Source organism: Carya illinoinensis, chromosome 15 (genome assembly GCF_018687715.1).
Source record: "Carya illinoinensis cultivar Pawnee chromosome 15, C.illinoinensisPawnee_v1, whole genome shotgun sequence".
Lineage (NCBI taxonomy): Eukaryota > Viridiplantae > Streptophyta > Magnoliopsida > Fagales > Juglandaceae > Carya > Carya illinoinensis.
In genome coordinates, this window is record NC_056766.1 from 17884027 (window position 1) to 17896372 (window position 12346).

Genomic DNA, 12346 nt, shown 5'->3' on the forward strand with positions numbered 1-12346 from the left:
GGTCAAGCTAAAGGCCCACTCTGGGATCCTTGTGGTTACCTTCGATACTTCAAGACCCACCGTTAGACTTCCTATAATTTTTGTTGTTACTTTCCATGGGAGGATTGCCTCGCCTACCCCTGATGCAGCTCATGCCAACTTATCAGCTTTCCAATTGTCTTCCCTATGAATTTGGCTAATACAAAAATATCTAAAGCGATCATGCTGCTTGTGCACCAATTGCAAATTTTTCTGAAGTTTCTCGCCTTTTGCCAAATATTCTCTAATGATCTGGTTGACCACTATTTGGGAGTCTGGTTTCCCATCCACTTCTTTGGCCCCCAGGGCTTCTACCACAATTAGTCTAATCAAGATGCCTCATATTCTTCCTCGTTATTGGTGCTCTTGAACTTGAGCCTTACGGCGTAACGCATTTCTTCACCATCGCTGGCTACCATATATAATCTTGCTGCCTCGCCTATGTGGTAGGATGAGCTGTCAACATAAAATTGCTAGGGCTTTTCGCTCAGGCCTCCTTGCACTTATTCGGGAAAGTCAATGAACTTGACTATAAAGTCTGCTGATGCTAGTCCCTTTAGTGTAGTTTAGGAGAGGTAGTTGATATCAAACTCATTAAACTCGATTGACCAGTTTACTAGACGTCTAGATGTATCCAGTCATTGTAGTACCCATTTTAGTGGTACCTCCATCACAATCTTTATCGAGTGTGCCTGGGAATATGACCTCAGTCAGCGGGCGACCACCACTAGTGTGAATGCCAACATCTCCATTATGGGGTATTTGGCATCAGCTCCCCTCAAGGACCAACTTACATAATAAACCAATTTCTACATGTTCTATTCCTTCTGCACGAAGGTGTCCAACATAGCCTTTGGTGTAACCGATAAGTACAAGTAAATACTTTCTCCTTTGTTTGGTTTGGCTCAGGAGTGGTGGGCTGGCCAAATACTCCTTATGTTGGGTAAACATCCTTTGGCATTCATTGTCCAGATGTGCATCTTTTGTAGAACTAGGAACAAGGGCAGGCACTTGTCTATTGATTGAGATACAAACATCGTCTCAGTTTCTCTCTTGGGCACCATGAAGCCTATGAACTTGTCAGATCTTACTCGAAAGGCACATTCCATCCAGTTGAGCTTCACCTTGTATTGTCATAGTACCTCAAAGGCTTCAATTGAATCTTTGACATGCTACTTCTGCTCCTTGCTTTCGACCAATAGATCATCTACATATACTTCCATATTCCACCCGATTTGCTCCTTAAACATTTGGTTTTCCAACCTCTGATATATTGTCCCAGTGTTTTTCAGACTGAAATGCATCACCTGATAGTAGTATAATCCTTGATTCATTATAAAGGCAGTCTTTTCTTGGTTGTCTTGGCTCATCCAAATCTAGTTATACTTAGAGTAGGCATCCATAAAACTCAACATCTTGTGACCTGCTATTGAGTCCACAATTAGGTCAATACGTGGTAGTGGACAGATGTCCATTGGACAAGTTTTGTTCAAATCGATGAAGTTGATACACATTCTCCATTTCTCGTTGGACTTCTTGAGAAGTACCATGCTTGAGAGCCATTACGGGTAATGAGCTTCCCAGATGAACCCCGTAGCCAATAGGCGATCAACCTCCTCCATGATTTTTGTGCATTTCTCAATGTTGACTCTCCTCATCTTCTGTCTAAATTTCCTCGCCTCTGAGTCTACATACAAACAATGTTCTATAACTTTCACGTCTAATCTAGGAATATCTTTGTGGCTCTAAGCGAAGATGTCTTTGTGCTCAGCAAGCAATTACTTCAACTGTCATCTTCTTTTAGGGTCCATCTTGGTTTTGATTCTCCCCATTGCTTTTGGGTGAGATTGGTCCAAGGCGACCAACTCTAGAGGTTCATCGACCTCGCCATGCTTTAGACTTTGCTCATCGTGGGTCTCAATTTCTTGCTCAATGAACTCTGGTGGTGGTGGCGGTGACTGCTCTCCAAGCTCAGAAAATTCAGCTACCTTCACATCCTTCTTCCTTTGAATTCCTACACATAACATTCTCTGGCTAGCACTTGTTCGTTGTGTACTTCTTTGATTCCTGCTTTTGTATGGAACTTTAATTTCAGATGATATGTAAAAGTTAATGCCTTTAGGGCTTTCAGGGTTGGTTGCTTGATGATAGCGTTATATGAGAAACGAGTTTTGAACACTAGGAAGTCGATCATGGTGGTAGTCGTGTAGGGGCCCATTTCTACTGATATTGGGCAAGTGATGGACCCCTTAGGTTGCACTATTTCCCTCAAGAATCCTTTTACTAGAGTGGGTGATAGACGTAGCCAACCTTGTTCAATCCCTATTTTGATAAAGGGGTCCCAAACGAGGATGTCAGTGGAGTTGCCGTTGTCGACCAATATTCTCCGCATTGTGTAGTTTGCTATCAGCATTATTACTACTAATGCATCATCATGGGGTAAATTACTCCTTCACAATCATTGTCGCTAAAGGATATGGTGACTATCTGTCTTCTCTTTGTTTGCTTAACTAGTCTTCCAATGTTGAAGACTTCCTCATACCTATCTTTACGTGCATAGGCCTTTCATCTAAAGGAGGAGGAGGGGCCACCTCTAGTGAAACCTCTTGTGATTATGCAAATTTCTCCCAGGGGGTATTGTTCTTGTCCTGACTCTGGCTAAGGTTTTGGGCTGGCTCCACTAGCATAATCCTTCTTTTTTTGGGGATTTCACTTCTTTGGGACGTTCGCTCCCATTCCTTCCATCTTTCCTTTGTCCACCCTAATGGGGAAGGAGTTCCGTGCAACTGTCTCTCCAGTTCCCGGGGCCGCCCCCCCCCCCCACCTTCTTCTTACATCTCCTTGATCCTCCGCTTGAGGAAGTTGCAATCTTATGTTCGATGCCATTCAATACTATGATAGGTGCAGAACTGTCGAGTTCTCTAGGTGCGTCTACTGGTCCCTCAAGTTTTCTCCTCGTCTCTGATTTGGACACTCATGCTAGTGTATGTTGCCCTGTGATATAGTGCCCTCGTAGGCACATTTACCTCTCTCCTTCTGTCGCGTTGGCTCTTTTTTAGGTTTTGTTCCTTTCCCCAGCCTTCCAGTATTTAACCTTCTTTGATTGATCTTCCGCTTGTTCTACCTTTGTCTTTCTGGGTGCAGTTAATGCCTGGAGAGTGTCCTCACCGTTGACAAAGTCATCCACTTAATCCATGAATTCCTACAATGTGGTTGGGGTTGTCCTTGCTAGTTCTGCCATGAACGGGCTCCTAGGCTAGATTCCTCCAAGTAATGCTGCCAAGGAGATTTTCTCATGTTAGTCATTGGTTGTCATGCGCTCTTTATTAAACTTGGCAAGATACGCCTTAAGCTTGTGTCTTCTCTTTGCTTGACAGTGAGGAGGTATGTAGCTGGGCATCTCCATCTTCTACTAACCATGAACTGGGTTAAAAATTGGCTACCCAATTCTTCAAAGCTATCTATGGAGCCTAGTTGCAGTACCCCAAACCATCCTTTCGCCACTCTTTTGAAGGTTAAGGGGAGAGCCCAGCACGCGATATCTCTAGAAAAGCCAAGGAGAGTCATGTGCAACTTAAATGTCTCCAAATGCTCTATGGGATCTTTAGAGTTGTCGTACATTTTCAACTTGAAGGACTCGAAATTTTTATGGGAGCAACACTGCCATTATTTTAACGTTGTATGGTAGGTTTATGATGGCGAGTAGCTAGTTGACGAACAAGGATGCCCCAATCCTCCTAACCATCTCCTCATATTTGTCCATCAGGCTGTGTAGGTCATTGTGCATCCTTTTCTCTTCGTCCTTATCGCAGGGGGCCTACCCGTGCTCTACGACTCATCCAGCTCGTTATGGCTTAAAGTTGCATCTTCTCTGGAGCCAGTGACTCTTTGTTTTAGGGTTTCGTTCTCATGTTAGAGAGCCTCCATTTCTAATGTCATCCTCTTCACTCTATCCCATCGTTTTAAATACCGTACCGGTACTGACCGGTACGGTCAGTATATGCCGTATCGGCTACTAGTCTGGTACAGGTATTATATCTGTTTCATACTGGCCAATATTTCGGCCTGTACCAGCCTACGTACAGGCTGATATTTCGGTCTTTACTTTTTTTTTTCTTCAAGCTATAAGCTCATTTTTTTACCCTCGATTCAGACCAAACAATTTATAATTTATATATATGTATTTATATATAATTTATTCATATATAGACTATTATTTTGGAATACAATTTATATATATAATTTATTCATATATCGACTATCCTAAAATAGTACACGAAACGGTATTAGTACCGAAATATTTTGTTCTAGTGCCTTGACCGGTATGGCATCCAGTACGGTATTCAAAACTTTGCTCTGTCCTCCATTTCTATGAGCCCTGCTTCCATGTCTATCGAGGTGGCTTTCTACTCTTGGGTTGCTTGACAGTGCATCATTGTCGGCATGCATAAGGCACGTTGATTTTTCCTATTAGATCCTATAGACGAAACCGACTGTTAAGACGTGTTTTGCACCATTGTCGATAGACTCACTCAACCTACACCAAAAGAAGCATTAGGGCTCAGTAGGTAGGTTACACCTCTAATGCCTAATTCAGTATTTGTGATGGTCAAGTATAAAATCAAAATGGTCGTAAAGAGTTACATCAAATCCCTAGTTGGTGTCTATTAATGAGGCACTGGCTCGACCAATAAGGATAGTGTAACTGGCATGATTTACTCCTATGATCTTGGAAGTGATGAGTATATCATGTTTTGGATGGCAATAACCTTATAATATGATACATTGTTACCGGCAAATATCTCGAATATTTATCTTTGTTAAGAAGGCTTGAGATTCCCTCAACATATCCTTAATAGAACTTGAATATCCTAGCGGCATCTTTTCGGACTACACTTCGTAGCCCTCCTTACTTCTCATTCATTGGGCTTATATTACTTGGTTCTTGGGCCCTAGCGAGGTGGATCAAGTCCAACCCGATTGAGGAAATATATGTCCCTTCTGTGATGAAGATAAATATTTTGATTATTATGAAAATCAAATCTTTTGATTTGATAATTATAAAAATTAAATCAAGATTATAATAATAAAAAAATTCTTTATTTGATATTATCTCCAACGTATTTTACACGGATTTTGATTGCATGTAATAGATTAGGGTGCCAACCTTGGACAGAGTATGATCCTCACAAGGGTGCAATACAAGATTCCTAGGATAGTAGAAACGAAGCACTCATATCTAAGCTAGGATCGAACGATTTTTGCTTTTGTAACAATAAACAGAAGAGACAAACACTATAATGTAAGGGCTGACAGTATCATTGCTCCCTTGAACTAAGGCTTGGAAAATGAGTGAAGTACTGGCACCTGTAGATCGAACTGATTAGATATGATGCCGTGCGTAAGACATTCGCTCGGCTTTGGAGACATGTACAGTCACGCAGCGAATAAGCCTCGTTGAAGCCATGCGGTCCGTATGTACGTACGAGAATGACAATTTAGATTATGGGGAAAGTGTCGGTAGGTCTTCATGTGCGGCTCTTTAATTGCCGAAAAGCATCTGATTGTTTCTAACATAGAATATAAAAGAAGCAATATATAGTTGAAGAGAAATGACACGTTTTACTAACTATTTCAAAACTCTTTCAAGTCGATGATGTGTGAAATTGAAAATATTTTTTTGATAAAATTATGTAATTAATTGTAAATTTTATTTTATTTTATATCGAGAACCTCTCCATGACAAGACCCTAATTTAAATCCATCTCTACAAAGTAAATTTCGATCCTGTACACTGCATTTTCAAAAAATTTCTTATACAAAACTGGTTAAATCGTTAAGTATTTTTCTAAAGGAATATCTATGAAGTGTTAAACTTAAACCATACAGGAAGTGGTACTCCAACAGTAAGGCTTTCACCACTTGGGTAATCCCTCGAGGTTTAATCAATTGGAAAATAAATAAAAATCCTATCTTTTGTGGGTTCAGATGAGTTCTACTTTACTTTGGGCTCTAAGGTGAGTTTTTAAGGATGAAATCTTTAGTCCCAACATGGAACCTTTTGTGTATGTCCGAAAAAAATCATCGCAAACATGACCAAACAATATTGGTATCGATATTAGTATACCTAAATGAAAGGGATTTCTAGGCCAAACAGAGAGATTTGCAAAGAGGCAGAGGCAGAGGCAGAATGGTCAGAACAGCCTGCCTTCAAACTACTTGCAAGCCAGTTTACAAAATCTTTGTAGTATTAATTAAGAAACAAGCCGTGCATATATGAAGTGAATGATACATGACCCGTTTACTCCCAATCTGCTTCGAAAGAAACAAAGGTTCCCTCAAGCTGAAAGCAATGCAGCAATTTTCTATGAGCAGCTAGGGTTATATATATATATATATATCTACATGAACTCAGTGTCTGTGTCTCCAATAGTACTATAATTGCTCCACTAAGGAAATAGTCGAGATAGCTGATCTTTTGGCTCGCAAAGCTGGATTCGATGCCTGTTTAACTGCCGGAGCTGGAGCCGGAGCCGGATCCGGTGCCCATGCTGGTGCCGGAGCCGGAACCAGTGCCTCCATTAATGGTAGAGGTATTGGTGCTTTGCTTGGACGTTTCTGATCTGCAAATCCCACCATTCTTCTAGGCTTAGCCTTCACTCCTCCACTTTTCTCACCTGAAAATTTTGAGTCAAAAGAAGTCATTTATTTGGAGAAAACAGCATAGTAATGCAAGAAACCAAAGCACCTAGTTAATATGTACACGTACAGAATCGATAATGTTAAAAGAAACTGTAAAACTTGCTCCTGTCGCAGTGTCTCTTACCATTTGAATCCAAGAGCTTAGAATTCTCTGACAGGAGAATAAGTGTTGGTGTGATGATTGTGAGGACGGCCCAGAAGATGCATATCAACACAAAGGCTCTTTCCATTATTTGTTGGAAAAACTAATGCTCTATTATGGGTTTTTGAGACCTCTAACACAAGAAACCAGAGAGAGAGAGAGAGAGAGAGAGATGACTTCACAATAGCTACCTGGCCATGTTTGAGAAACATTCTAGTTAAAAAACTGAAAATTAGTACTCATAATGTTTCTTTAGTTAATCGTTTCCATAAGCAAAGTCAAGTATATAGGTATAGAACAAATAAACCTGTGATATTATATATGGGTTGTTGAGTGGTTGGAGAGTTGTTATATATATGGTTTTTGGTAAATGATTGAACATATACATCTGGATTTATTCTAAAATAATCCTACTAGAAATTAAGGTCATTCTCACGTCGGTTAGTACTATAGATACTTGGTCAATAAGTACTTATCGTGTTTGCCATTTAAGCAGACGAAAAATTCCTGCTAATAAACTACAAATGCACTCAAATAATTTAAGCAATGTGTATTTAGCGTGGACTTTGTGACAATCAATCACATCAATTAATGTCACACAAAACAATTTGAGTGTAGTATTTATACATTTCAACCAAATTCAACCTGAAAAGGTTCTAGTTAGTTGTTAGATCAAATTCAACTCATAACAATTCATCTCAAACTAATCATTGAAATGATCCTTAACTTTTTCAATTTTTTATAAAAAAATTAAATTTATCTCAACTTATTTCATACATTTTAATTTAAAAAGTTAAACACATCTTAATTAAAAAAAATTAACTATATCTCAATAAAATTTATAAAATATTATTATTTATAACTTAACTTAAAGTAATTGTTGTGTTCAAGAGAGGAGCCCCCGAGAACCAGAAATGAATGTCGGTGGTACATGGTATGTTAATATATACCGTTCTGACTCTTTCGCAGCTTCCACTATCAATTCGCGATCATGATAGCTCAATGATGATGGTGACGATTTGATTATCTTCTTTGTTACGCCAACATGATTGGATACTTTTTCTTAATTTTTTAGTAAGTAATAAAATGACTTGGTCATGCTTTATTTTTTTAAAAATCAAAGTTGCATTAATTACAAAGGGGGATAGAATAGGATCGGAGGAGAGCTCCAAAGAAATTCCCGAATAGAATCAACAAAGTAGATTAAAATAACGTGAAGCAGGGGTTAATCTTATCGTGCCTTAAAAAAAGGGTCCGTCTGTGAAGACAATTAACGGTTTACTTTGATCGATTGAGAACTTATGGTTGTGGACCGCAATCGGTAAAAGACATTGTGGTTGAATACTTTAAACCTTCGAATGGAGAAATTCATGTCGGCTACCTCTGAGTCCATATTTAAGGAATGAAAATATTATTAGGCAATCTAGTTTATCGTTTAGATATCAAGGAAAATGATACTTTCTCTACGAGTTTGTCACCTTAAAGTTACAGTTATGGTATTTTATTTTATTTTTTTATTTTTATAATTAAGAAAATTACTATTAATAAACTAGTGTATTTTTTTATAAAATGTTTAAATATATTTAAAAAAATATTTGGAAAAAAAAAAAAAAAAACCAAAATGCATTAATTGTACTAGTGACAAGTTTGAAAAGACAAACCATTGGAACTAAATAGCAGCCCCTTTAGTATTAATAGGTAGGACACATGTAACTGTAGTGGAGGGGTACCCACTACCCACAGGTTGGACCAAGATGTCCTAAATATCAAGAATCAAGCATATAATGATTCATGCATGGAGACACGGTAGCACGTGAGCTTGAATTGCGGTTTTGGTCAATACTGTTAGGACTATTCCCGAGTACGGATCCTAGTATTCTATTAGAGAAATTCTTTAACTATAAATAATTTTATTAATAGATGTAATTTCATATGATTCGTTAGATTATAAAATTATTTTTATTGAAAAATAAATCTAAAGAATTAGATGAAATTATATCAATTTATAAAAATATTTTTATATAATTTTTTTTAAAGTTATTGCAATCTTGATCCAATTATACCCAAACTCAGATCCAAGCATGCAATGCGGCTCGATACCCGCCCCAAGCTAACCTAGGTCGGTATCTAAAAAAATCTGGATGTTCGAAATTCAGAATCCAAGTAGACCAAATTTTCCAATAGAAAAAAGAAAAATTCACTCTTTTTAATTTTTCATTTCTAAATTTGGTACTTGCCTTGTACTCGAAACTACGACCCGTACTTGGAGGACATAACTTAAGGTTCGGATTGGTTACACAGTATTAAAAATTTCATCTTAACTCATCGTTATAATTTTTTTAAATTTTCATACAAAATATAATAAATAATTTAATTTTTTCAAATCTCAATACAAAATTCATATTAAAAAATTATATCTAAACAATATTTTATTTATTACTATTTAAAATATCTCATTTTATCTCATCTCATTTCATCTATGTATCCAAATGGAGCCTAAGTTTTTAAAAATTAAATTCAAGTTGCGGGTAACGGCTATCGGATTTTAGATCCGGTACATGCCTCATGTATCAGTACTTTTTTTTGAAAAATTGATCTCATTAATCATGGTGATACGATCAAACACTACACTCTATAACATAACAAGCATAGTGTGAAGAAATTACAACAACTCTGAAGCCACAACGAACTTAATACACTGAGGACACATTTCAATGTCATAGACATCTTCAGACTCTTCAAAAGCAGACTCTGCTAGTTGGTGGGTAGCCTTATTTGCTTCCCTCTTGACATGAGACGCTGTCCACTTGATGCTTGGTTTAATACTTTCCTTGCATCCTCAACCTGGCAGCCTCCCATGCTCCAATCCACTTCCTTGCTTAGTAACAAGTTCACTACATGCTTAGAGTCACCCTCAAGACAGACCTGCTCCAGACCAAGTTCCTTGCAAAAAACTGCAGCCACAAGTAGACCATAAGCTTCAGCATCCGATGAACAACCTTTGAGAGACCTTTGGGCACGGAGAGTACCTATAATTTGCCCTTGGGAGTCTCTGACCACTGCACCTATGCCAATATGCCCCTCCTTTTCTCTAATTGCTGCATCCCAGTTAAGTTTAAACCAATTCTTCTCAGGTTTCTTCCACCTCTGGGTGACTACTGGAGCTCTCTCATGGACTCCTCCTGATGGTGTGAAAGATTCTCTATAAGCATTGACCTCCTCTACTGCCTTCTGGAACACTCTTGTGGGGTGCAAGAAACTTTTTCCATGGAGGACTTCATTTCTCCTGGTCCAGATTCCTTTCAAAACGACAGCACATTGTTCCAGTTCAGTAGCATCTAAAGTCTCTGCAAGGAGTGACCACACATCAAAGATGAGATCACTCTGGCATGCCATCTTCTGGATCTTCTTGCTGCTCTGGTTCCAAACATCCTGTGTAGCAGAACAACTCCACAATGCATGGCTCGAAGTCTCAGGTGCTTGTTTACAGATAAAGCACAAATCATCATCCACAATCTTCCTTCTCTTCAGGTTTGCCATGGTTGGTAATGTCTCACTACATGCTCTCCACACAAGCATCTTGACACTTGGGGGGATTCTCATCTTCCAAATGCCCTTCCAAACTTGCTTGTCCCGAGCTCTACTTGATGGCTCTCCTTCCAGTTCATCCTCCAACTATTGATGGAAATGGTAACCACTCTTCACTGAGTACTGTCCATTAGTAGTATACGGCCATACCATCCTGTCTTCTCTCCCTCCTATGCTTATTGGAATGGCTTTGATTGCTTCAACCTCCCTTGGTGAAAATAGCTGCTGTAGGAGTGGGTCCTTCCAGGTTTTTAAATGTGCATTAATGAGATCACTTACCTGTTCACACCAGCATTCAACTGGTCGATGTGATGCTATCTGGAAGGCAGGGAGGGAAGGGACCCAACTATCATTCCATATGTGCACCTTGCATCCATTCCCTACCCTCCATGGATACCCCTGCTTGGATACCCCTCCATGCAAAAGATGGTCTTGACCCCAAGTGTGCTTCTAACAGATTAGTCTTACTAAAATACTTTTGCTTGAGTACCCTTGCAGCTAGAGATGTTGGATTCTGAAGGATTCTCCACCCTTGCTTTGAGAGTAAAGCTAAGTTGAAACTTCTAAAATCTCTAAAACCAAGCCCTCCACTCTCTTTGCTATGACTAATCTGCTTCCATTTGACCCATTGAATCTTTGAGGTTTCCTCATTGTAGCCCCACCAGAACTTCCTGAGTAGTTGATTCAACTTTCTTGTTATTGAGTTTGGAAGCAGAAAAATACCCATGGAATAGGTAGGAATGGCTTGCAATACTGCTTTGAGAAGAACCTCTTTACCTGCTGCAGATAGGAACTTAGCTTTCCAATTAGTAACACGAGCCCATGTTCTGTCCACAAGGTTATGGAATTCTGCAACTTTTCTTCTACCCACAAGTGTAGGTAAGCCCAGGTACCTTTCAAAATTGCTACAAGAGTTGACCCCTGCCAGCTTCAGAACTTGGTCCTTAACACCCCGACTGGTATTCTTGCTAAAGAAAATAGTAGACTTTTCTTTATTGATCACCTCGCCTGAGGCTCTCTCATAAGTTGTGAGGATGTCAAGCACAGTAACCAGCTCTTGGGGAGTAGATTGATAGAAAAGAAGGCTATCATCAGCAAAAAATAGATGGTTGACTGAGATAGGGCCTCTTCCTATTGGTGCAGGTGTTATTAGGCCAGATTGTTCTACATTATTCAATAAGGCAGTGAGAGCTTCAGCACACATAATGAAGATATAAGGGGACACGGGATCACCTTGTCTAAGGCCTCTAGAGGGTTTAAACTTCCTTTGAGCTTCCCCATTAACCAGGATAGAGTATGAAACTGAGTTGAGACAAGATTGGATGAGGTTAATCCAGTGGGAGGGGAATTCCATCTTTACCATAACTGCTTTGACAAAATTCCACTCTACCCTATCATATGCCTTACTCATGTCTAGTTTTAAGGCCATACACCCTTTTTTCCTTGACATCCTTGACTTCATAGAGTGTAAGGCTTCATATGCAACTAGAACATTATCTAATATGAGTCTATTAGGCACAAATGCACTTTGATTCAAGGAGATGAGTCTAGGCAGTATCCCTTTCAACCTATTGGCAATGGTTTTAGATACAATCTTGTAGACAACATTGCAAAGGCTAATTGGTCTATATTCACCAACTTTCTTAGGACTTGCAACTTTTGGAATGAGTGATATATAAGTGTCATTGACTTCCTGAAGAGAACCATCATGGTTAAGGACCCGCAGAACAAATTGACAGACTTCATTTCCCACCACCTCCCAATGTTTCTAAAAGAAATGGGTAGGGAACCCATCAAGGCCTGGAGAACCTAGAGGGTTCATTTGAAAAGCTGATTCTCTTACCTCTTCCTTGGTGAAAGGATTTTTGAGCCATTGTTTCATCTCATCATTCAGTT

The 12346-nt window shown here is 39.2% G+C and overlaps 1 protein-coding gene across 1 annotated transcript; it reads right to left on the reverse strand.

The window, feature by feature from the left end:
- Positions 1-6248: 6248 nt before the first annotated feature.
- On the reverse strand, positions 6249-7176 carry LOC122297461 (cyclin-dependent kinase inhibitor 1C-like). The gene is made up of 2 exons (XM_043107519.1): positions 6845-7176; positions 6249-6695 (listed from the first exon to the last, which is right to left on the reverse strand). Exons 1-2 carry the CDS (start codon positions 6948-6950, stop codon positions 6454-6456), a joined length of 348 nt encoding a protein of 115 aa, XP_042963453.1. The 5' UTR covers positions 6951-7176; the 3' UTR covers positions 6249-6453.
- Between the last annotated feature and the right edge of the window lie 5170 nt (positions 7177-12346).

Bases quoted from the DNA above. Each gene is read 5' to 3' on its own strand.
- LOC122297461 (XM_043107519.1), bottom strand. From the start codon at position 6,950: ATGGAAAGAGCCTTTGTGTTGATATGCATCTTCTGGGCCGTCCTCACA. The intron at 6,696-6,844 runs GTAAGAGACACT...CAAAATTTTCAG, and splicing joins TAAGCTCTTGGATTCAAATG to GTGAGAAAAGTGGAGGAGTG.